Here is a 27,881-nt window from a genome sequence, read left to right as displayed (position 1 = left end):
TCATTTTGTCTGAAAATACATGCATGTGCATGCACGTGCATTGGATTTTTTGTTTACAAACTTTGGAATCAGTCTAACTTTTTTATTTTTCAATGAAATTGTTTCCTATTTATATCGTAGGTATAACTTGGGACCCTAAACTGTTTGGCATCGTCAAAATTTCAATTCTGCACGCGCATGCACGTGTTCTTCAATTTGATTGGATAATACAAAACCGTTTATAACATTAATGCAAATTAAGGAAATTTAATTATATTTACAGGATAGGTAGACATGCTAAACATCTACAGATCAATGTAATAAAAATTGCAAACGCGCATGCGCACGCACGTGCATTGTCATTTGAAGGTTCAATTCTTTCAATGACCATAACTTTTTTTGTTTTTTGTCAAAATCTTTTCAAACTTGTATTGTATATGTATCTTGATATTCTTAACAAAAGTGTACAGTCATAATTACCATCCGGCACGTGCATGCACGTGTGCTAAATTCTAATTGGACGATTTTCAAATCGCCATAACTTTCTTATAAATGATGGAAACAATATGAAATTTATACTGTAAGTATATCTATCAAATGTCTATTGAATGACATCAACATTGATGCTGAGTCATACTCACGTGCGCATGTATGCACGTGCATAGCTTTTCTTTCATTTTTCGGGTACTAAAATGGTCATAACTATTGAATTAAAAACTGAAATGAATTCAAATTTACCCTGAGGATCTATGATATGAATGTCTATGAAATGGTATCAACAAATTTTCCATTATCAAAATCGCGTGCACGTGAATGCGCGTGCAATGTAATTTTTGACGTCTAAATTTAAGTATTGGTCTATAACATTTTGAGATTGCAATGAATAGGTTTGAAAATTAGGTTGCAGGTATGTTTTAGGCCTCTCAATTTATTAATAGTCTCAAAATCACTTCCCTGCATGCGCATGCACGTGCGCTTAATTCTGATTGGACGATTTTGAAATCCCAATAACTTTCTTATGAGTGAAGCAATCGATACCAAATTCATATAGTAAGTATATTGTTCAAATGTCTATTGATTAGCATCAACAAAATTGCTGTGTCGTACTCACGCGCACGTGTATGCACGTGCATTGATTTCGGTCTTTGTAGTTTTGAGTTGCCGTTAATTTCTCGTTTTTCATTGAACAGTTGTGAAACTTCTGTTGTACTCATATGGTAAGACTTGTAATGTATCGAGATGGTCGAATTATTTATATGCACGTGCATGCACGTACGTGCACGTGCACAAAACTCTCAGATCTTTATAACTGATTTGAACTAGTATGGAATGGATTGAACGTTAAAAGATAGTTATATATTCACATGCTACACAGTTTGCAATGGTCAAAAGAACTTGTACTGATATAAATGTCACCACTTACTAAATGGGGGAATGTTTGGGGAACATCTGTAACGGTCCCCGTTACAATAAGTACTAGTTATTAAGGTCTTCCGTTTCCAACGGAAGACCTTCTAGTGATTCTACTGTTTATTATTATTATTAAGGTCTTCCGTTTCCAACGGAAGACCTTCTAGTGATTCTACTGTTTATTATTTTTTTTTTTCCCCTTTCGTCTCCTAGACCGTTGGATGGATTTTCCTGAAACTTTCACAGGTTATAGACAACGATGGTACCTCGAGGCATTTTTTTCATTTTTTCAAAATTCACTTCCGGTCGCAAGATATGTCCAATTTTCGTCTTTTTACAAGATATCTTGTCCAGCGTCTTTCTCAGAAACAGTAAAAGATAGAGTCACCAAATTTTCAGAGTTAATAGATCTCACTTTGTAGGCGTGCAGTAGGGGGTTAAGAATGTTGGCCGTCACTTCCGGTCGTCACCGGAAGTGATTGATGAATCATAAATTTCAAACTTTTTTCTTTCAAATTGAAACCTATATCGGTTTACTAGGTCTTGTTGTAATTTTCAAAAAATGTTGACCCCACCGGAAGTTGAAACTCCAACTTCCGGTTATATAAAAAAAGACTATTCATTCTCTCATTTTTCAGTGCCATAAATCTCGGTCATAAAACAAGTTAATGATTTGAATTTTACGTATGTTATAGACACTATAATTGTTTAGAGTATATTTAAATATTTTTTTGAAAATTTACTTCCGGTCGTGAGATATGGGGTGGACATATTCAAACCTTGTTTTTTCAGTTTCTCAATAATGAATATAGATAGACGTTTGAAACTTGTAGAGTTGATCAACTAACATTAGTCCATTGTACACATGCATTCAATTTTTTCGTCCGTCACTTCCGGTCTATACCGGAAGTATTTGAAAAAATGTCGATTTTCCAATTTCTTTGAGTGATTTCTCAGAGATGGCTGGATATATTTTCTTGAAATTTTCAGGAATAATGTATTATGAAATGATTTTGCTATAGGTATTTTTGTTTTACGAAATTCACTTCCGGTCGGAAAATAGGGCCGATTTTCTGTTTCTCAAAAGGAATTTTGTCCAGCACTTTTCTTGGAAAAGGTAAAATATAGGTTCATCATATATTCAGGAATGATCAATCTCCGTTTGTAAGCGTGCAGTAGGGGGTTGAACATGTCGACCGTCACTTCCTGTCGTCACCGGAAGTGATGGAAAGAATCGCAAATTTCAAACATTTCCTTTAAATTGAAACCTATACTAGTTCATCAACTCTCTTTCAAAGTGTCAAAATAATATTGAGTCTGTCGGTAATCAAAACGACTACTTCCGGTTTCTTGATAAAATATTTTTTACTTTTCGTCTCTTTGTCCCCATAAATCTCGCTTATATTTGAAGTTTTTCATATGATTTTCACATGTCTTAATAAAAGTATCAACTTCTAGAGTTTTGATAATTTTGTTTTTCAAAATTGACTTCCGGTCGGTAGTAACCTGCTAGTTTTTCTTTCTTTAGTCTACTTGTTTTTGTTGAGAACTCTTTCAGATAGAGACGTGAAATTTTCAGGGAATATAGACAGTAAACAATCGATGTCATTTATAGGAAAACGCATCTGACTAGTACTTCCGGTCGTCACCGGAAGTTACGAGAAAGGAGTAAAAAGTTCGATGATACATTTCTCATTCATTGTTAAGGCACATTTTCTGATACATTTAAATGGTTTTCGTAGGAATAGAAAGCTCTTTACCGGAAGTGGTCTAACGGAAGACCTACTCATTACTAGTAATGAGTATCTAGTTATTATTATTATTTTTTTTTTCCCTTTCGTCTCCTAGACCGTTGGATGGATTTTCCTGAAACTTTCACAAGTTATAGGGAACGATGGTACCTCGAGGCATTTTTTTCATTTTTTCAAAATTCACTTCCGTTCGTCAGATACGTCCGATTTTCCGGTTTTTGAAAGAAACTTTGTCCGGGGGTAAACTTGAAAACCACTAAAGATAATCGAATGAAACTTTCAGGGATGATAGATCTATATTCTCTATGGTGCATGCACGTAATATTTTTTGTCGCCGTCACTTCCGGTCGTCACCGGAAGTGATTAAATAAATCATCAATTTCAAACTTTTTTCTTTTAAATTGAAACCTACTTTGGTTTACTATATCTCGTTCTAAATCTCAAAAAATGTTGACCCCACCGGAAGTTGAATCTCCAACTTCCGGTCATATCAAAGAAAGACTATTCATTCTGTCATTTTTCAGTGCCATAAATCTGGGTCATGAAACTAGTTAATGAGTTGAGTTTTACATATATTATAGTCACTATAAATGTCTAGAGTAACGTCAAATATTTTTGTAAAATTTACTTCCGGTCGGCAAATACGGCTTATGAGCTGTTTTCGTTGTCAAGCGTTTTTCTCAGAAACGGTAAAAGATAGAGTCACCAAATTTTCAGATTTAATAGATCTCACTTTGTAGGCGTGTAGTAGGGGGGTAAGAATGTCGGCCGTCACTTCCGGTTGTCACCGGAAGTGATTAATAAATCATAAATTTAAAACTTTTTTCTTTGAAAATGAAACCTATATCGGTTTATTAGGTCTCGTTCTAATTCTCAAAAACTATTGACCCCACCGGAAGTTGAATCTCCAACTTCCGGTTATATCAAAGAAAGCCTGTTCATTCTCTCATTTTTCAGTGCCATAAATCTCGGTCATAAAACAAGTTAATGATTTGAATTTTACATATGTTATAGACACTATAAATGTGTACAGTAAATTTAAATATTTTTGTAAAATTCACTTCCGGTCGTGAGATATGGGGTGGACATATTCAAACCTTGTTTTTTCAGTTTCTCAATAATGAATATAGATACACGTTTGAAACTTGTAGAGTTGATCAACTAACATTAGTCCATTGTACACATACATTCAATTTTTTTCTCCGTCACTTCCGGTCTATACCGGAAGTATTTGAAAAATGTCGATTATCCGATTTCTTCCAGTGATTTCTGAGAGATGGTGGATAGATTTTCTTGAAATTTTCAGGAATGATGTCTTATGAAAGGACCTTGCTATAACTATTTTTCTTTTTACAAAATTCACTTCCGGTCAGAAAATATGGCCGATTTTCTGTTTCTCAAAAGGAATTTTGTCCAGCAATTTTCTTGGAAAAGGTAAAATATACCTTCATCAATTATTCAGAAATTATAAATCTCCGTTTGCAATCGTGCAGTAGAGGGTTGAACATGTCGACCGTCACTTCCTGTCCTCACCGGAAGTGATTGAAAGAATCGCAAATTTCAAATTTTTTCTTTTAAATTGAAACCTATACTAGTTTATTAAGTCTCTTTGAAAGTGTCAAAAGAATATTGACTCCGTTGGTAGTCAAAACAACTACTTCCGGTTTCTTGATAAAATACCTTTTTACTTTTTATCTCTTTGTCCCCATAAATCTCGCTTATATTTGAAGTCTTTCATATGATTTTCACATGTCATAATAAAAGTATCAACTTCTAAAGTTTTGATAATTTTGTTTTTCAAAATTGACTTCCGGTAGGTAGTAACCTACTACTTTTTCTTTCTTTAGTCTACTTCTTTTTGTTGAGAACTCTTTGAGATAGAGACGTGAAATTTTCAGGGAATATAGACAGTAAAGAGTCGCTGTCATTTATGGGAAAACGCATAATAAAAGTACTTCCGGTCATCACCGGAAGTTACGAGAAATAAGTAAAAGGTTCGATAATACATTTCTCATTCATTGTTAAGGCTTATTTTCTGATATATTTAAATGGTTTTCGTAGGAACAGAAAGCTCTTTACCGGAAGTGGTCTAACGGAAGACCTACTCATTACTAGTAATGAGTTTCTAGTTATTATTCTTTTTCTCCGGTACTTTTTTGTCCGGTAGTGTTCTCAGAAACTACAAAAGGGATCAATATGAAACTTTCCAGGATGATAGTATAGCGTTTGTAGATGTGCAGAACGATAGTAATTTTGTCTTCACGTGCATGCACGTGCGCGCACGTGCATTGCAATTTTGGTACAAAAAATGAAAAATCAGAATATTGAAAGGATCGATATGAAACCTTAATAGGATGATAGTATATCATTTGTAGATGTGAAAAATGATATTCATTTTGTATACACGCGCGTGCATGCGCATGCACGTGCATCCCAATTTTCGTACACTAACTTTGGAATCAGTCTAACTTTTTTGTTGTTTATAAAAATGGCTTGATATTCATATCATCGGTAGATATTGAGACCCTTAACTGATTTGCATGGTCAAAATTACCAATTTGCACGCGCATGCACGTTCGCTTCATTTTGATTGGATAATACTAAAACGTTTGTAACTATCTTATTTATGAAGCGAATGAGATGATTTTCACAGCATACGTAGACAATATGTTTATGTAAATATTGTTGTAAGAAAAAATGCCAACGCATACGCGCGTTTTTTTTTCAAATGTTCAATTTTTAAAGGACGATAACGTTTTTGTTTTTCATTGAATTTTATTGATATTAGGGGTTTAGATGTGTTTTGGTACTTCTTACAAATTGTTGTTGTTAGAATTACTGCTCAACACGTGCATGTACGTGTGCTGAATTCTGATTGGACGATTTTAAAATCGCTATAACTTCCTTATATTTGGTGGAAACGTTATGAAATTCATACTGTGGGTATATGATACAAATGCTTGTTGAACGACATCAACAAAAATTCGGAATCATACACGCGTGCACGTGTATGCACGTGCAACGCTTTCTTTCTTGGTACTGAAATGACCATATTGAACGTACTACATGTAATTAAAGGCTAAAATAAAATGATTTTTTGCTATAGATTCATAAGGACATCACTTTTTAATTGGGGGAGGTTTGGGGAACATATGTAACAGTCCCCGTTACAATTAAAACTAGTTTTTTTTTCCTTTTGTCTCCGAGACCGTTGGATGGATTTTCCTGAAACTTTCACAGATTATAGAGAATGATGGTACCTCGAGGCATTTTTGTCATTTTTTCAAAATTCACTTCCTTCGTGAGATACGCCCGATTTTCCGGGTTTTGAAAACAACTTTGTCCGGGGGTAAACTTGAAAACCACAAAAGATAATCAAATGAAACTTTCAGGGATGATAGATCTATTTTCTCTATAGTGCATGCACGTAATATTTTTTGTCGCCGTCACTTCCGGTCGTCACCGAAAGTGATTAAATGAATCGTAAATTTCAAACTTTTTTCTTTCAAATTGAAACCTATATCGGTTTACTAGGTCTCTTTCTAATTCTCAAAAAATGTTAACCCCACCGGAAATTGAATCTCCAACTTCCGGTTATATCAAAGAAAGTCTATTCATTCTCTCATTTTTCAGTGCCATAAATTTCGGTCATGAAACAAGTTAATGAGTTGAGTTTTACATATATTATAGTCAATATGAATGTCTAGAGTAACGTCAAATATTTTGTAAAATTCACTTCCGGTCGTTAGATATTGTGTGGACAAATTCAGACTTTGTTTCCCTGATATCTCCGGAACGAGTATAGATATACACTTGATACTTGCAGGGGTTATAGATTAGGAATAATCCATCTTAAACATATTTTGTATATGAGTGTACGTCACTTCCGGTTTCAACAGGAAGTGGTTGAAAATTTACTATATTCAAATTTTTTCAACACGATTTCTCAGAGATGGCTCCATGGATTTTCTTGCCAATTATGAAGATGATAGAGAATTGTAGTACCCTTAGACACAATCTATCATTTTTATAAAATTTACTTCCTTTCGTAAGATATGTCCAATTTCCATTTTTCAAAAAATCATCTTGTCCGGGGGTAATCTCAAAAACGACTAAAGAGGAATAAATGAAACTTTCAGGTATCATAGATCTCTCGATTGTATAGTGCATGCACATTAATTTGTTTTTCGATATTACTTCCGGTCGTAACCGGAAGTGATTGAAAGAATCACTAATTTCAAACTTTTTCTTTTAAATTGAAACCTACACTAGTTTATTAAGTCTCTTTCAAAGTATTCAAAGAATATTGACCCCGTCGGTAGTCAAAACGGCTACTTCCGGTTTCTCGATAAAATACTCTTATACCTTTCATCTTTGTGCCCCCCCCCCCCCTAAATCTCGTTTATATTTCAAGTGTTTGATATGATTTTCAAATATCTTAAGAACAGTATCAACATCTAGAGTTAAGACAATTTTATTTTTCAAAATTCACTTCCGGTCGGTAGTAAGCCACTACTTTTTCTTTCTTTAGTCTGCTTCTTTTTCTTAAAAACTCTTTCAAATAGAGACGTGAAACTTTCAGGGAATATAGACAATAGAGAGTCGCTGTGGTTTATGGGAAAACACATCTGAATATTACTTCCGGCCGTCACCGGAAGTGACGCGAAATGGGTGAAAACTTCATTAACACACCTCTCATGTCTTGAAAAGGCACATTCTCTGATATATTTGAATGATTCTCGTAAGAACAGAAAGCTGTGTACCAGAAGTGTTCAAACGGAAGACCTACTCATTACTAGTAATGAGTGTCTAGTTATTATTTTTTTTTTCCTTTCGTCTCCGAGACGGTTGGATGGATTTTCATGAAACTTTCACAGATTATGGAGAACGAAGGTACCTCGAGGCATATTTGTCATTTTTTCAAAATTCACTTCCGTTCGTGAGATACGTCCGATTTTCCGGGTTTTGAAAGCAACTTTGTCCGGGGGTAAACTTGAAAACGACTAAAGATAATCGAATGAAACTTTCAGGGATGATAGATCTATTTTTTCTATGGTGCATGCACGTAATATTTTTTGTCGCTGTCACTTCCGGTCGTCACTGGAAGTGATTAAATGAATCATAAATTTGAAACTTTTTTCTTTCAAATTGAAACCTATATCGGTTTACTACACCCCTACTAACGTGTTCGGAACATATTCTTTATCGGTGTTAAGTAGAACGTAAAATCAAAGACTATCGAATGAAATATAATCTCGCTGCTCCGAGACTCCAACGCGAGCTACCCGAGACCCGGTGAATTTTCTACCGGCTATGGATGTGCTTTAAGGAATTCCAGTGTTAATGTAAGTATCAATTAGAAATTATGGTGTATTGTGTTTTATTTGTTTTTGCCATATATAGATCTACGTATCAATGCATTATTTTCCTAATGCCATCAGCTAATAAAGCTTAGATAAGAAATGGTAAGAAAGAGTTATCGTCCTTAGATTTGGACCTAGGCCAACTTTGAAAGAAGTCTTGATTATCGTGAAAAAAAATATTGAGAGGACATCTTTCTATTTCAAAGTGCGATAATTAAATTTTAATGTTGCATAGGGATTGTGTTCAATTCATCAAACACTGAAATGTTGCATACAAATTACCATTTCCACGCAGAAAATATTATAGTCTGTTTCATGTATCTGTGAATATGCATGTTACAAGCAAAGAAAGATGCATTTCAAGTATCTTAAAACTTCTAAACTTAATATTTCTTTGATGGAAACATAATCATTTTCCTAATTTAGCAGTATAGATAAAGTGAATTTATTTTATGAAGAAAGTAAATTTTATTGATTAGATCTATTGTGGTGACCAGGGGGTGTATATACTACCCATTCCTAATTTTTTGATATGTAAAAATTTTAATAATTAAACTCATTGATGCATGCAGCACACCTAAGAAAATTAGAATGAATGAAAAGTATATGACATGTATTTGTATGATTATCATTTGGTACATATGTAAATGAAAAATTCCAACTTTTCCTTTTATGATATGATTTAATAATAATACCATATTTATATAGCACCCTTTTCATACACTACATGTATGTACGCTCAAAGGTGACCAATTATTGATTGTTTTAAGTGGAGGGAAAGCAACAATAAATGGAAATTAGAACATGACTAGATGTATACATGTATAAAAATAGTAACCATTGCCAAAGTATATAATGTACCAGTGATAATTTTAAAAGTTGATCACAAAACTGCAAAGGACATCAGGGGATAGTGCATTATATTTAACAGGATCCTCCCTGTATCTAATGCAGAGTTGTAATTGTCATTTATAACAATGCATATTAAATCTGGTAAATAAAATGTGCATATCAGACACCAGTGGACAATGCATTAATTAAAAGAATTTTATCAGATCATGCATTAATCTTATATGTAGCAAAATATCACAGTCTTTGATTTATATAAAATCATAGTAGAAAACATTTAAAATTCCTGAGTGGTGCAGGGTCTCATACTCATTTACAGATTGACAGTTTATAGCTCTGAGTTTCTGTAACCACACACATGTATTACTAATGTTTATTTATGCAAGCATTTATGATATATATTAATCATTAACACATATATTAATGTGACGGGACAATATACATGGATATACATCATAACTTTTTCCTTTATTGATACATTATAAGCAGTACATATTTTCATAAGTCATTTCTAAAAAAAAAAAAAAATACTCCTTTTATGAATGAAATACCTACATGCATTTCTGATCTTTTTAATTAATTTAGATTTACTTATTCCAATTGCAAACTTATAATTACAGAAACACACATGTAATAATATCAATAATCTTTTTCATATTTAGATTAGTCATGTATCTGTATGTTAAAGAACAATCTGTACAAAAATTTAAATCTTAAATCAAATAATTGAATCACAATTAGGATTACACTGCACGACACTGTAATTAACTATTGTTTTATATACATCAACTATATTTTGTTTGTAAGAAACCTTTGCTGTTTCATTTTTAGTATTACATTTCGCAACATAATTAAACAGTTAAGTCTCAAAAATCAAAATTGAGCTGTGATCACCCAGAAGCTGTTCTAGAAATTTAGGAGAAGAAATTATTTTGCATGATCATATTACATGGATTTTTTTTTTCAAGTTTGGCCAAGTTAGGATCATAGTGTGCACTGAGTATTATTTAACCTAAAGTAAAGAACTTTGTAATTATAAGCTTCCTTTAATGAAAAGCTGACTGTGCAATGTTTTTTATTTTATATGTTTTAGTTTGTGCTATATATTTAACTGAATTGCCTTAAATTGTAAAAAGATTTGTGAATTAAATACAATTGTAACTGATCAAAATATTTATTATATTGCATGTTGATGGAGTTTTGAAAATTTAAAAGCATGAATTAAGACGTCAAATAAATATTGTGTTTCTGACCCTAAATTAAACACACTACCCTTAGTTTTTAAAATAAACATATATTGTTGAAGAGATCATTGAAGAAACATTGTTTGGGGGACTTGACATCCTTCCTTCCTTCCTGGATACTGTTAGTGATTGTTATCACATCAGTCCCGCTAACTTGACATCTGTAATTCAATTTTATCTATAATAAGTAATTTTAATCAAACTAAATCTAAAAGTTTCATTGACAAGTGAAAATAAGTTCAATAAGACATAATTAATTTGTTTAAATGGAGATTGTGATCAGAATATTAAAACTTAATTGTTTACAGTTAACGAAAAAAGTTACGAATTATATGTTTCAATCTGAATTAAAATTAGACTGGTATAATCGACTCGTCTTCGGTACACCTCAATACAAGGAAGTGCATCATAGAGAAGTGGGATTCTTTTTCTCTTGCCATTATTTTGACTTGCACAGCAATTTATATTTTTAGCCTAAATTTCAAATCATAATACATATTTGTGCATGTGTCTGCTTTCAGTGTACTTTTTGGGAACTTTGAGTGATTCACCACCCTTTGAACAAATGTATTTTGAGATCCTCAAAGGAATCCTAGATTTGTCAAGGTATCACATCTTTCTATAATTGAATGTAATGATTATGTTTTCAAGATATTAAAGGAGATTATTCTGTCTATAAAGCGAGATCATTTTATCTGTCCTTAAATTTTTAACCAAGCATGCAGATAATTATGTTTCTTAAAAAATTGTTATAGTATTTAAACATCTTTTTATGCATGGTTGTATATGTACATGTAACAGAACTTATGAAGTACATGTATATGTGTTCAGTGATTTATTATGTAAAATCTACTTAGAAGTACAACTACATTTACAAATTATGTACATGCATACAAAGGCACAAACACAATTTCTACCTCAAAACTTTCATCAGATACAAGTCAAAAAATTTAAGATTATAAGAATTAAGCAAATAATTATACATGTAGCAGATCTTAGAAATGTTTTCATGAAGAGATACATTATTGCTTATGCTATCACTTTGCCTGTATTTCTGTCTTGGTTGAGTATATAGTACACTTGCAGGTGACACAGACTGTTTCATGGAATACTGAATCTTAATTATTGACAAATCGTATAATTTCATAATATTACATTTTTTGTTACATACTAAATAAGTGCATGATTTTTTCCTTTTAGAAGCCATGTTTTAATTGCTGCCCATCAAATAGTACAGTGTCTTGCATGTGTAAATTGTAAGTATTCAGTGTCTTAGTATAAATTGTTAGTATTTTGAAGCATGATGTTACAGTTAGTTTATTATGTATCCCCTCTTCCAGGGGGATCGAGACATTGTTTTTGTATTTTTTGTCTGTCCATCGGTCTGTCACAAATTCTTGTGAACGCGTCTCCTCCTATATGGCTTATCCGCTAGACTTGATGGAGATGACCATATGGAGATGTGCATATTGTTGGGACGGGAGGATCCAATTATTTTCCTAAAAGTGGATCTAAGAGGGGTGGAAGATGTTTAAATAGCTTGTGAATGCTTCTCCTCTGATATGGATTATCAGAGTTAGACTTAAACTTTTCACAATACTTCAATGCCATTTGCAGATTGGCATATATTGTAGGGATAGGAAGATCCAATTGTTTTCTTAAAATCTAAGGGATGGAGGGTATAAAATAATTTGTGAACACTTCTATATGGTTTATTGGAGTTCATAAGTGCTTATATGCTTCTGCTCATGCTTTCTCCTCAATACCATACAGTACAATAAGGGGCAGTTTCATTTGGAGAACTTCCAATTTGGGGAGCTCAGGGAGACATTTGTATTTCCTAATAAACAATCTTTAGTTTCAAATTGTGATTATGGTATTTTTGTTTCTCTTCTATAAAATGTTAATTATATTAAATATCTATTTTGAAAAAAAAAATCATAAAATATATATGTAAAGTTATAATTAAAATTTTTCTTTCTGGTAAAATAGGCATAGTGTATATGCAGTGTAGGTAGAGATAAATCACATAGCAAAAAAAAATTCAAAATCGATTTTAGCTCAGAGGAGCTGAAAGCTTGAAAGAGCAATTATCACCACTTTTTGCTGTCATCAGTCCATCTGTACAACCTTTTTAACTTCTTCTCCAGAACCATAGTGTTAATTTCAACCTAACTTGCCACCCTTCACAGGGGAGATAATCACAAAATAGGGTGGGGTCATTAAAAGTCTTCTCAAGAACCACAGGGCCAGAAGAGCTGAAATTTACAAGCAAGCTTCCTGGCATAGTGTAGATTCAGGTTTATTAAAATCATGACCCCTAGGGATAGGATGGGACCACAATAAGGGATTAAAGTTTTACATGCAAAGGTATAGGGAAAATATCTTTTAAAAATCTTCTTCTCAAGAACCACTGGGCCAGGAAAGCACAGATTTACAAGAAAGCTTCCTGACATAGTGCAGATTCAAGTTTGATAACATCATGGCCTCCGGGGGTAGGATGGGGCAACAATTGGGGATCAAAGTTTTACATACAAATATATAGGGAAAATATAACATCTTCTCAAGAACCAATGGACCAGAAAGTAAGACAAAGTTTATATTTACATGAAAGCTCCCTGACATAGTGCAGATTCAAGTTTGTTAAAACCATAGCTCCCGGGGGTAGGATGGGGCCACAATAGGGGATCAAAATTTCACATACAAATATATAAGGAAAATCTTTTGATTTTTTTTTTTAAAGAATTACCGGGCCAGAAAGTCTTACATTTATGTCAAAGCTTCCTGACATAGTGCAGATTTAAGTTTGTTAAGTAAGTTTGTTAAAATTATGCCCCCCCCCCCCCCACCACAGGGGAAGGGTGTAGCCACAATAGGGGATCAAAGTTTAACATACAAATATATAGGGAAAATCTTTTCCTCAAGAAGCCATTGGGACAACGAAATTTACATTCACGTGAAAGCTTCCTGACATAGTGCAGATTCAATTTTGTAATAATCATGGTTACGGGGGTAAGTTGGGGCCACAATAAGGATCAAAGCTTTACATGCAAATATACAAGAACAATCTTTAAATATGGGCCAAGGTTGCTCACATGAGTTACCTTGGTCCATGGGCCTCTTGTCTCTAATGCTATTGATACTAAATTGAAACAGAATAGATATCTAGAAGGAGTAATTAAGACAATCAATCAGTATTCATATTTCATACTGGAAAATAAAATTTAGATAGTTTATATTGATCATTGTGAATTTTTTTTCTAGAGATTCATTTTGAGGAAATAGCTGGTGTGCAGTGCACATTCCTAAATGAATTCATCAGTTTACATTAAGGATCTACCTTCAAATCCTGTAATCTGGGATGCTCTAAAGTGCATGTCACAGACTAAAGTTATAAAAATAACTTCCAAGAATTTTTAAAAAATTGTTATAACTTTAAAATGTATGTATATACATGTATACTGATATTGAATTAAATTTTATAAAATTTCAGCATATGATTTTATGTATATATAGACATATTGTAAAGATTTTCCACTCTAAAGGTTTAATTTCTTTAATATTTAAGACTTAAAAAAAACTTTTGCAGATACAGTGGTGTAACATGGTCTTACTTTCTGATCAATACATATAGAAAAGAAAACTATGTATATTTCAATAAATGTGGAAAATTTTCAGCCATTGAATTTCCATTTATGAGTAGTAACTTGTGCATAGTACTTCTTAACCAACTTTGATACTGTATAACTATAACTACCTGCTTGCATGCATTGCAGAGCACGTACAGCCGTAGTAATAATTCACATTTGCTGATGAATTGCTTTAGCATAAAGAGTAAAATTAGTACGTTAAGTTTTAAATTTATGAAAATGCATATTAGGCTTTTCACAGATATTTCTTACGATATATAGAAAATATGTATATATTCATATAATTTGTATAAATCCTGCTAATCTAGCTTCTTCCTAAGTGAGGTGTATGGCACGCCATATTTATACAATGTATCTAACGGATATTCCTTTAAGGATTTCGTATATAATTTATGAAATATCTTCTATTTCTGATAAGATATCTAATAAATCTTATAAGATATATATCTCATATAATATACAGTTTATAAAATATTTAAGATATATATTATAAATTATGAAAGATATCTCCTAAGCTTTATAAGATATCTTGTATATCAAATGATATAATGTTTAACAGATATCTTATAAAACATAAAATATCTTAAATGTTTTATAAGATTTCTCACAAGCTTTATAAGTTATCTTACATATCTTATAAGATATCTCATAAACAATATTTAAAAAGATATAGCTCAAACTTTGATATATCTTATAATATACATGCAAGATATCTTATATGTTTTATGATATATATCTTATAAAAGTAAATTCATATGATACATTATAAAGTTAACAAGATGTCATAAAAATTCGTTTTTGAGATATCGTATAAAATATCTTATTAAGTTTGAGATATCTTAAAAGACATAAGATATATGTTTTAGAAGATAACTTATTAAATATATAACAGATTTTATCATCTTTTATCAGATATCCAATTATAAAGGATACAATTAATATATTTAATAAACTTTAGAAGATATCTTGTAAGTTTTATAAGATATCTTATAAAATTTATGAGATATCTTTAAAGAGGAATAAATCTAAAAATAGCATGCTATAGAAGTGTAGTAATAGAATCTAACAATAACATCAATTTCATTTTTTCTGTGACGATGATGATTTACTTATAATGTGATATATTATTTTGTGCAGTTTATATGGGTCGCAATTATACTATAAGGGAGGAATCGCACATTTTCTTCACTAATTCTATTTTCAATGCAAAATATTCTTTTTTTGTAACCAATTCTGAAGATAACTTAATTTGTTAAAAATCCTTGACAAGAGAAAAAAAAATTCTTTTGTCCTGTGACTTGCCCACTCTACAAAATCCTAAATCGGTGAGGGGGAACTTCTCTCCTAAGTTCGAAAAAATTCTTGATTTCTTAATTCGGTGTGGGGGTGTTGGGGCGTTAAAAACTTACTACCAAAGATAAAAATTTTATACAAATTCTCCATGAATACATGCATATATGTTTGCAGTTCTGTCTTTTCCCTAAATACCACTATAAATGAAAATGGAAGAAAGCAGTCTCCCCAATTTCTTTATTTGCATATGTTATAAACAATGGAATTACCCCCCCCCCCCCCCCACACACACACACACACACAAAAGAAGAAAAAACCCTCCCCCCTCATGACACGACAATAAGACTAAATATCAGTTAAACTACAATCTAAATCTTTAAATGACTTTAACTTCCTGAGCTTTTATGGAAGATGATACATGTTTATTACAGTATATAGAAAATGACTATAGCTTTGGCAGATTTCTTTCCGGTTTCCTTCACTGCGGAATTTGACCTCACCTCTAACCTTTTAATGGGTCAAAAAACGCACGTGGTGTAAATTTAAATAACAATAACGTTAGTAGTGAGAATCACGGATCTTTCCGTAATGACCTTAAAAACAGATATTCCGTGTCGCTGCAGGCGTTGGTACGATAAATAATGGTTATCTTCTAGCATCCGAGTAATATTCACATTATCAAATAGATGGGCGGTCCTTCTGTCACGAGTCCGCGGAGCGCACGAGTGAGAGAAGGACCGCCCATCTCTTTGATAATGTGAATGTTACGAGGATGCTAGAAGATAACCGACTTATCACATATTTCAAAAGCTTCTCATTTGACATTTATTGAACCATACATTCAATACAATGGTAAATTGCCATATACCATCGTCGGACGATGCATGTGTATATAAAATTTAATACGCTTTACCCGTTAAACCGCAAAACTAACTTAACGAAAATTGATTATCCCTGTCAGTATCAATCACATATTGGTGGCTTCATAAATAATTTTTCAGGAATTTAATTCTATACATGTATTTGTACAAATGTTTTAAGAAAACATGTATAACAAAAATATTAAAGTAGGAAAAGGATTGCATTAGCAAACTCTTTATAACATGAGAGAGAGAGAGAGAGAGAGAAAGAGAGAGAGAGAGAGAGAGAACTTTTAACATTGTCACATATTTACAGTGATTTTCTTTTGTTGTTCAGGAATTGTATCTGGTTATCATCAACAGGGCTTTTTATCGCATATGTGATAAAACGAGCTCCTCCCACCTTGTTATCGCATGGGCGGTACTAACATCAGAATTACACAATAGAAACAAGACAGGGATAATTCAGTTTTCGTTAAAGCTGACATGAATTAATAAATACGTACACCTTTCTCATCTTATCCGCCATATTTCTCTCAGGTAGCCTAATTTACTCTACCCGTATATACTCCAAATGTGATTGTCACACCTGAGTGATTTTTCTAGGTGGACTCGACCAGTGCACATCTCCGATAGTAAAAAAAGGAAATGAGAAACAAAGAAAATAACATTTTAAAACATTATGCTTTGCTCAAAATTACAAAATATTGATTGTATACTAATGCAACATTCTGGAAGTTTAGATAAGTTAGACAAAAATGCAAAAAGAAAGTTTTTCTTGCATACTTGCAAGTGCATGCAAGTATTTGCATTTTCTAATAAAATAAATGCGGATAACTCATTTGCCAATTACATACTGATAGAATGGAATAGACAAAGAGCATAAAATATATTATTTTTATCAATTCTTGCAAAATAAAGGTGCATGTCATATGCAGGGCCGTAAATTACATGGAGGCGGAGGAGGCAGTTGCCTCCTCCAACTTTTGAGCCAAAAAAAATTAAAATTTAAAGTTCATTAGAATTTATGTTGTTTCCAATAACTAAGAACATGATACCTCCCTTAAAAAGCATTCCAAATCTTTCTTTTAGAATGAGTTAGTCAAGTAACATCTTAGAAGGCCCTAGAATCAAGGATTTTGCACGAAACGTGTTCAGTGTGCAGAAAATGTGCTCAGCGTCTGGGGGCCTGGGCGCCCCCCAGACCCCCGCCTAATTTCCTGCCTCCTCCAAATTGAAGGTTAATTTACGGCCCTGATATGCATAATATGCAATGCACAAGGTATAATCGCCAAAAAAAGTATCAAATACGGGCGTCTATTCAACAGGTATCGGAGATGTGCACTTACCGAAAATATTAGATTCTCTTTATTCTGATAAATCCACGAAACAAAATGATAAACTCCATTTGTATCTCGTTAGAACTTTACAACACGTTGTCATTCCATTATACAGACTGCGACACACTTCACCCGTGCCAAACAGGGTGTCTTCAATCAGGGGAGATGTCAGAGTCGAAAATTTTTCCTGTTTTGAATGCTTGTCTGGTCGAGGTTTTGCAGTTTGTAGAAATCGGAAATCTAATATCTGGTTGGATATATTGCGTGCACAATTCAAATTTTCTCGATGATCATATACAAACTTGGATATACAAATAAGGTAATAATGATCGAAAATATACATCTGTGTGCAAATGCGTGTATTACATTTACAATCCATAATAAACAGTTCATTACACAAAGACACATATGAAAGGAAATTTATAAACGAAAATATAGTTTTGTTGTCTCTTTTGGAACCACATAATTATTTACGGTCTCTGTATGTCCATATTCATTGAGAGAGAGAGAGAGAGAGAGAGAGAGAGCGCGCGACCGTCCTACTTTGATTTAAAATATATCATTTCACAGAAGGAAAGAAAATTGATCACTTATATAAATGTAAGCTTACAAGCATTAAAAATTTCCAGCTACATGTATTTAAAAATTTGTGATTGACAATATATTGGAAACTTACAGGAGTTGATGCTTATAATTGAATTCATTACAAATTTAAAAAAAATTAGTTTGAACTGTGCATGTAGAAAATACTGACTTTGTATGTTAGAATAACGGGGAAAAAGTAAATTGTCAAAAAAAGTGGGGAAAGCAGAGCAGCCTTCCTGCCCACCCCAACCCCCTGTTTTCGTGCCTGAAACAACATATCAATTCGTGTTGAAAGAAAGGTGCATATCTACATTTCATTAAATTCCAAAGGAGCTCGAATTTATGTGTTCCCCTATTAATTATTTTGTATGCAAGATTCGTTCCCGAATTTAGAATCATGCTTTCAGTCAGAGCAGAAATGAATTCATTTTGAAGTACATCTAGTTTGAATGCAAATGTTGGGTTCCTTCTTTTAATTTCATCAGACTCGTTAGAAACCCCTCACCCAAACTATGCAGCTTTGTTTTTATTGATATCTAAATCGGTATAAATGAATCCGGATATAAATTATATAATGTTTTTTTCGTGATCATATAGATATTGATACTGAAAATGAAAAAAGAAAATGTTTATATTCTTGCCTTCTGCATATCCTACTAATGCATTACAGTATATTGACATTGTATCATATCAAATAAAAGCTCAACACGAATTTTACTGATTTATGCATACTAACATCTTATCGAATACATCTGAATTTGAAATTTCTATGTACAGCGGTATGGCCATTGCACCAGATCTACGAAATGAAAATATTTATGAATAAATTACAATCAAGCCTCAAAGTATAATCATTATGGCATGTTACAGAAACGTTAAAACACACAAATGCTATAGTCCTGCAATGCATGCATGCGATTTTTCTGAATACATGTATTTATGTATTCATGAATGAAGTTCCTACGCTTGAAAATATCTTGGTCTTTATGCATTTTGTTTTGTGATTTTTGGTTTACCATTCCTTACACTGTGTAAATGAAGGAAAACTTGGTAAAGGGTGCAATTCTACATGCACCATACAATTAGTATACATGCATGTGTTGCAAAGCAAGTACATGTAATAACCAGGCATGTATCGTCATTTTTCATGGGGGGGGGGGGGGGGGTACAACAGGGGGAAAATGGAAAATTGAATTCTTCAAAATTTCTTGCCATTCAAAATAATAATTAAAAAAGATGAACGAAAACAGCAATAAAATAAAACAAAACACTCAAACAAACCAAGATGTTTTGTCCGATGTTCAAAGTCCTAATGTGGGGGTGAAGGGTTAAAGAGTCTTTAAGTTTGACTACCTCAATAATTTCCCCCAACACTTCATTTTCTTCAATCGTTGGGGGTCGGATGGGGTGGTTAGAGTCCTCTACTATGAGTGCCTCATATCTTCATTTTCTTAATTGGTGGTGGTGTGTGTCTTCTACTATTATATCAGAACTTTCAAGCTGGGGTGAGTGGGGGAGGGGTTGTCACTCAATGTATCTTTTATTTGCATTACAAACTAACAAAAAATGGATATTGTTATTAAAGGTGGGTGACAGACACTCTTGTCCTCTCCCCTTGATGTTTGATAACGACGCATAATATGATAAACTCGATTATTACATTTTGCATTAGTACAATTTGCGTCGAGTTCGACGCAGAATGTAATAACGCAAAATGGCATAGATATATATAAGATCTATTGAGCGCCAAATTAGCATAAAATGAAGTAATTGAAAATAACATTATTTAAAAATATGTTTAATTTTTAATTATTGCGTGCTTTAATTGAATCAAATAAATCTGTATTATTAATTAATGAGAGCAATATTGAGTTACTAGTACTGTTCTTTTTTTATTGAATTAACGATATCATTTGTCTTAATAAGAGCACGATTATTACAAGATCATCGGTTCTCTCTCTCTCTCTCTCTCTCTCTCTCTCTCTCTCTCTCATCCCATACACTCGTACAGTGTTGTATATGCAAATTTATGTACCTAAATGATTTCCTGATTTATAAATCTGCAATACTCTGACCAGTAAATCATATGGTATAAGGATTCATGCACAATACAGGGTAAATATTATACTCTGATACTTCCCCTGATTGAAGATAGCTGATCGGCACGGGCTAAGTGTGTCGCAGTCTGTACAATGGACAATGTTGTTTACTGTTGGAATGCAAATGGAGTTTATCGTTTTGTTTCATGGATTATGCAAATAAAGGGAGTTTTACTACTACTTAGAGTATTTTCGACAAGTGTACACGTACATCTGCGGTCCTTTACAGATATTACGAGTAGGCCCAGGTAAACAGTCGTCTGCATTCGATGCGTTTTCATGGCGAGCATACATGCCATTTTTATAAGTACAGTAGTATTTATGTATTTGCCTTTTACTTGAAGTAATTGTGAATAGTATAGATTGTATACTCTTTGCTTATTCCATTTTATCAATAGATAAAAGATGAAATATTTCTCCGCATTTTTGTATAGTTTTGACATATTTACTGCAAATGTACGCACGTTCATGTAAAGAAAAGGCATTCTATATATATTTATCCAAATATATATATTTAGAATGATTTACTACTGTACGATATGTTTATTATAATTTTGAGCACTGCGTGGTGTTCCAAAACGTGATTTCATTTCTTCTTGATGTCCTATAAATTAGTATCGGAGATGTACGTGTTACCTGTCGAAGCTACCCGCACAGGTAAATCGAAGACACTGATGTGAAGTGAAGCGTAGCAAAGCTCGTCCCCTTATATACCATGCGAACCCTGATACATATAACAATAGAAATTCCAACTAATATGGCGGATTAGCAGAGAAATATGGCGGACATATAGAATTATACTATATTTATTAATTCATGTCAGCTTTTTAAGTTATTTTTGCTGTTTCATGGGTAAGCGTGCGCCGATCGATGTCTGGGGTGTTGAAACAGATTAGACGTGTTATGTAACAAATACATGTATACACATACCTGTAACCGTTTTTGCAGGTATGGGAAAGCTTGTTTAGAATTTCAAATCATTTATGGTACTTTCGAAACTATTTGTTTTATCTACGGGGTTGTCAATGAAGTATACCGCAGTGAAGGCGACATTTCCCCGGGAGCATCATGGAAAGTCCCTATCATTCTTCAGCTGATGAAGAGCAAATCACGTGACTCAATTGTGTACTCATGGGAACTGATATTTAGTCGGAAGCGACGCGAGCTTGGCTCACTATCAACGAACTAAATAAATCGGGTTACGAAGGTGACCCGGCCCAGCCCGGTTATTACTACTCATTATACCAACACTCCAATTCAACTAATTCACACACACACACACACACACACATATATATATATATATATATATATATATATATATATAAAGCACAAACAAACAATTATAACACCCAACCTTACGTTTACCCCTAGGATCTAAACGATACATGTGATAATCAATTAATTAATATATAAAGCACTAAACAATCACAACTAGGTACTGAAAATTACTAGGGAAGTCGTTGTGTCCGAGTGGACTTACGCACTGGTTTGACAATCTTGCTAGGCGGTGGGTGCCGTAAGTCGCTGGTTCGACCCCGGGCTGGGGCGAAAATTTTCAGTACCTAGTTGTGATTATTTAGTGCTATATATATATATATATATATATATATATATATATATATATATAAAAGCACGAAAACCTAACAACGCCCTACTTTCTCAAAGTGTCGGATCTGAGAAGATACAAGGCCAGTAAAGAAATTTATAAAAGCACTGAAAAGGCCACGACACTGTTGGTTATTTAAAACTCAAATTTTCGACGCAACTTGATAAAGACGCGGGTTGCGTCGAAAATTTGAGTTTCGTGGCCTTTTCAGTGCTTATATATATATATATATATATATATATATATATATATATATATAATCGGACTCTTTCTTTTATCTGTATCTCTTCAAGTTCTAAAATGTTGTCCACAAATGATGTGCATTTAATTAATATCCTTTTTTCCGTTATGGAGGTATTGAGCAACTGTGGTTGACAAGTTGTTTTGCTATAAATATTAACGATGACATAGGGAGCGGGATATCCGGCATCATAACTACATTACATACATGTACCTATCTGATCTCGATACCAAGAAAACACAGTATTGAAACCGCTGCATATTTTGAGATCACCGCCCCCTATTTTTGGCGTTACACACGCAGTCCACCACCACCATTGTTACGAAGAGGTAAAGGAGTTTGACATACAGTAGATGTTGACGTAAATCACACACTGAATATTGCATTTTGTATATTACATTTTGCATCAAATGTAACCTGTTGTATTCGATAATAACAATTTAAAATGATAGTTGAATTACGGCGTGTCGTTAGTTTTATCGCGAAATATTTATGTAAAATAGACTTACCGACGTCAAAGTCTTACACCAATAGATCTATTTCACTTCATGAAATATGACGTTCTTAAAATATTTTCCTTGCTGTACGCAACATGATCTACAACACCAATCACTGTACCAACTAGAAGATCCACTTGTACAAGTCATTTGTTCGGAATGCCTACTATAAGCCTAGTGTCTACCTCCCCGTTCAGTCTTGTTGTTCCGGATCCCCTTCAGGATGTCCGAGACCTCTTACGATCAGCACTCGTAACATTTGGTTAAGACTGTCACGCATCGCAAGAAACGGCGATTAGTCATACATTTGGGAAAAATGTCATGCTTTCAGGACGACAAAGTTACATAAAAAAGGCAAAACACAAAAAATTATTTAGCACCAAAAAGTAAACTACAAATACTTACACAATATAAAAAGCTGACTGCATTATTAAAACAACAAGAAGGACCCTTTACAAACTTTTGTTTGCAACGATGTTATGGTCGGTAATATGATATTTCTAAAAACGGTTTGTGTGCGAAAGTTGTGTATTTTATTGAAATATAAAAATTCTCAAGTTACATATTTTATCAGAAATACCTCCAAAATACCCAAGGATTTGAACTTTCAAAAATACAAGAAGGGGGGGGGGGGGTACAGAAAGTACCTGAGGTCCAACATTCACGACAAGGAAAACAGAAAACTTAAAATGTTCCTTTGTCAAAAACTTCAAAAGTCTTGGATCTAAGCATGACAAATATTGTAAACTTTCATTTATTCAACTTTTAAAAACTGTATAAGAGAGAGAGAGAGAGAGAGAGCATAGTATACCACTTTTAATATTAGTATACTGAACGTATTTAGCGATTTCAATTATGAAAAATGTATACTGATTGCGAATACTTGCTTCACTTTAACACTTTATTGAAAGATAACCTTTAAGTATAAGTATCAATTCTTTAACAATGTTGCAAAAACATGTCCAAGGATCGAAGTTGCAAAGTAAATTTGTGATATATGACAAATATTGTATATTATCACGCCTCAGACAAAATTGTTGAAATCTGATTGGTCAGATCTTGGTCACATGACGCCGTGAAAAAAACCGTATCATGCGAGTAAAATCCGTATTGGGCGAGTAATTTTATTTATCGTCGGGTTCGACTTGCAGCCGTTTCAAAAGGAAAGACATTTGACTAAGTTGTATGATATAGACCCCCACATATACAGTTAGAGGTCTTCGACGTGATAAATTCGTTACACAGTCAGTTAGTGACCTGATACGGAAAAATACATGGTGTGAAAAGAAAACCCGTATCGGGCTCGGCTTCGCCTCGCCCGATACGGGTTTTCTTTTCACACCATGTATTTTTCCGTATCAGGTCACTAACTAACTGTGTAACTAATAAAATCATGCATTGTATAAACCTTTAAAAAATGCAATAATTATATCTAATAATCAATCTTAGCTAAATGCATGTGGCTAACAACATCGACATGCCTCTGATTTTACTTCCATGGTTCTTTTATCTTCAGGTCAATCACTTCAGCAAAATTTCCCCATTTGAAAGAAGGAATAGGCGCGCCGAAACGGAACATTCATGAATCAATCTTAATCACTATTGTTTCGAAAATTACACAATTATCACTGACACATTTTCTGTTTCCGCTTCATCTCCGCCATTTTATTTGTTGCAAAGGAAAATACATGATTGCAAAGGAAATTAGATTGGATCCCTTGTGCATACATGAACTTAAGTACGACATTAATTCAAATATAAAGGGTTCAAATTGAAATATCATCAGTAAAAAAAAAAAATACTGCTATTTCTCCCGAGAACAAAAAAATCAAATATCTTCTTAATTAGAAACCCCCTTTGAAAAAAAAAAATCTGGATCCGCTCCTGTGATTCCCTATGAAACACTTGGAAAATATAATGTGTTCCTTGATTGCTTTCAAACATAAATTCTTAGTACATATACACCAATACTCATTACTGTACAAATGTTAAAACTTGTTGGTCGAAAAGGGGAAATTAACGCATATATTTTGGTCTAGGTTTATAGTCATTTAGTTCTTTAACGAGAAAAGTAAATTCCTGTTGCATTCAATACATGATTATGTAAAGTATGGCAATGCATCGTAAGACCAAGAATTGATTTCCGAACCTATTCATACAACATACCGTATATTGTGTCGTACGCGTAGTCAATCAATATATATTTTGTTTGCCATTCATTGACACAGGTAAAGATTTATTTAAGCTTTAAAGATTTATTCAAGTTTAAAGATCGTAATTCCTCGCCTAAGCGTATGCTGTGTACAGATTGTTGACTTTAGGATAAATATCTTTGTATTTTACTATGCATAAGGAATGCGTTTGTGATAACAGTCATATCTGGTGGGCCCGTCTAAAGCGTTCAGGTCCAATACGTTCATTTTAAATGTTTCACCTGAACACACAGTGCCACTCCTTACCAGCTGTGTCGGAAGTGTGTAGGCATAACAATTTGACGCATACCAATTACTGGAATCAAAATGTCGGATCTTGAAAGTGGCATGGAAGATCGAAATAAAAATGAGGAGAGTATAATTGATGAGAGACTAAAGGTGGATTTTACTGATGTCCTACATCGATTGGACGACATGAAGATTGACGCGGATCTAAACATATCAGAAGTGACAAAGATTGAAGAAGAGGATAATTCAGAAACCCAGTCAATAGAGGAACATTCTTCTGTTTCGGAGATTGACGAGGATAATCACAGTATAGGCAGCGGTCAGGACGGAAAGAAGTCAGCAAGTGCCTCAAAACGTGAGTCGTCCGAGGACAAAAAGAAAGGAGGGTCAGTGTTATCCAAGCTTCGGAAACTTACAAAATTTGACAAAACAAAAAGTACACCAGCGGCAGCCCCTACCTCCAAATTCCTCACTATCAGAGTTGACAAACTGCCTCAGATATTTGTGGCAAAATATCTTGGGAAAAAAGAAGTGAAAGGCGTATTTGGGCTTCATCATGTTCGAAAACCGGTGGATGAGCTTGTGAAGGTAGTAAAAGACGGTCTGTTGGCAAACGAAAAAGTAGAGTTACCTCTATCGTATGTTGTGATTTCTGGTCGTGGAATCGATGTCAGGGAACACAAATCCAATAGTGTCAAAGACAAACTTAACTACGGACTAATACCAATCGATTTCATTTCTTATGGAGTGCAAGACATCAAATATTGGAAAGTGTTTACATTTATTGTGGTGAATCGGTTGTCCTCAAGATCCAAAGAAACAGAGTGTCATGCCTACCTGTGTGATTCAACGGCGAATTGTCGAAGAATGGCCCTAGCTTTGGGAGTTTCTTTTAACGTATACAGACAGAAGCTAGCTTCACAAGGGAAATCACACAATTTCCAGGTGGAATTAAGGCCTCCAGATGAACTCGCAGATGAATTTGGAAAAGATTTTGAAGCTTAAATATAATAATAATTGCTGCTGAAGTGTATTAAGAGGAAATTACTTTATTACAGTCATGTGTTCACACACCCCCACCCCCACTAAGTTATGTACTGCAATCAGATAACTTGCCGTTTTTGTATTGGACATCAGTGCTTCAATAATATAATATCACTAATTCCAAAATATCATGTTATTTTGTATCATATTATATAAACTACGTAATATACCATTGACATAATTTTCTTCTGTTCATTTCAAGACACCTTATATGTATCACAGTGTGGCAGTTGCTTTCACAAGTAATAAAATCATTAAACTATTTTTGTTTCATTTGAAGACCAGAACAGAATGCATATGCCGTACGTAAACTCTTTCCCAATGTTTCAAACAGCAATATCTTTTTTATCAAAATTTATTTTTACTGTTTCACCTAAATCAACATCAAATTCTATTCCAAGAACTTGGAATTTATTATTGCCCCATATCCATTCTTTATCTCCCACTAATCATTTTACTGAATACCTTTTACTACCAATCCATACTTCTTCACTTTTACTATAATTAACAGTTAGAACAGACATCTCTTTAAAATCTTTAAGGTCATCTAATGTAGCCTCTAAAGATTCCTTACTACCATCTAAGAATATAGAAGTGTCATCTGCAAATTGTGAAATTAAGTGAACTATATTACCTATCTTAATGCATTTTACCTTTTTATTACCTTTTAGTTTAATTGCAAATATTTCTACACATAATTAAAACAAGTAAGGTGAGATTGGATCCCCCTGTCTACAACCACGCCTATTTTGAAATCACCTTGATAAATTTCCACCTTGGTTTATTGTTGTTGATATATTATTGTAAAATACTGTGATCCACTTAATAAGAGATTCACCAAAATTGAAAAATTTCAACACTCTTATTTAAAAATAATACCAGGAGACTGTATCGAATGCTTTTTCAAAATCTATGAGGAGAATCATGCCAGAAATATTTCTAACCTGGGTATAATTCCTTATGTCATAAATTAATCTTGTGCTTTTTGAAATATTTCTTCCTGATATATAAATCCAGTTTGGCATCCACTGATTAATTTTGGGAGAGCAGATTTGATTCTACCTGCAATACACCCAGACCCTATCTTATAAACTGTATTGAGTAAGGTAATAGGGCGCCAGTTTTTAAAAAATTGTTTTGGTTTGTCCGGTAATGGTAAACAGGTAATTATCCCTTGCTTTTGTGTAATTGACAGTTCTTCCCTTTTATAACCAGAATTTAATGCCCTAGTAACGAAAATCCCCAGGTCTTTCCAAAAAAAATTGAAAAACTCAGTAGCGAAGCCATCACTTCCTGGACTTGTATTAATTTTCATTTTTTTAATAGTGTTTGTTGTTTCTTGATAAATTATCTCCCCCTCTAGGATTAAATTGTCTTTTACTTCTCTGAAGTAATCAGTGACTTTGAAAATGATAACATTATTCTAGTTGGTGATTTTAATCTAGTTTTAGATATAGATAAAGACTATCATAATTACCTTCTTATCAATAATTCCAAAGCAAGAGATGAAGTGTTAGAAATGAGTTTATCCCACAATTTATCTGATATTTTTAGAAAACTTCATCCTGAAAAAATAAGTTATACATGGCGCAAGCCCCGTCCTTTTAAACAAGCACGACTTGATTT

General features: G+C 33.3%; 2 protein-coding genes and 1 long non-coding RNA gene across 4 annotated transcripts in view; 2 read left to right on the top strand and 1 right to left on the bottom strand.

Annotated features, from left to right (window-relative positions):
• The window catches only part of LOC125683159 (cholecystokinin receptor type A-like), a 55,111-nt gene extending 30,270 nt beyond the window's left edge, over positions 1-24,841 (bottom strand). Inside the window, exon 1 of one of the 2 annotated variants that reach the window (XM_048924002.2) lies at positions 22,783-24,841. The gene's annotated coding sequence lies outside the window, so the exon portion shown is untranslated. The remainder of the gene's footprint in view (positions 1-22,782) is intronic. The other variant, XM_048924001.2, reaches the window with a different exon arrangement.
• Positions 1,384-14,088, top strand: LOC125683175 (uncharacterized). Its single transcript, XR_007372799.2, has 4 exons — positions 1,384-8,485; positions 11,118-11,202; positions 11,797-11,852; positions 13,861-14,088. It is a non-coding gene; the product is annotated as an uncharacterized LOC125683175 (long non-coding RNA).
• Positions 24,842-24,971: 130 nt separating the features above from the next.
• On the top strand, positions 24,972-26,518 carry LOC125683166 (uncharacterized). The gene has a single exon (XM_048924020.2). The coding sequence runs from the start codon at positions 25,290-25,292 to the stop codon at positions 26,214-26,216; it is 927 nt and encodes a 308-aa protein (XP_048779977.1). The 5' UTR covers positions 24,972-25,289; the 3' UTR covers positions 26,217-26,518.
• The last annotated feature ends 1,363 nt before the right edge of the window (positions 26,519-27,881 follow it).

Source organism: Ostrea edulis, chromosome 6, assembly GCF_947568905.1.
Source record: "Ostrea edulis chromosome 6, xbOstEdul1.1, whole genome shotgun sequence".
Classification (NCBI taxonomy): Eukaryota; Metazoa; Mollusca; class Bivalvia; order Ostreida; family Ostreidae; genus Ostrea; species Ostrea edulis.
Note: the sequence above shows the minus strand (reverse complement) of the source record. Positions and strands in the feature narration are given on the sequence as shown.

Bases quoted from the DNA above. Each gene is read 5' to 3' on its own strand.
- LOC125683166 (XM_048924020.2), top strand. From the start codon at position 25,290: ATGTCGGATCTTGAAAGTGGCATGGAAGATCGAAATAAAAATGAGGAG.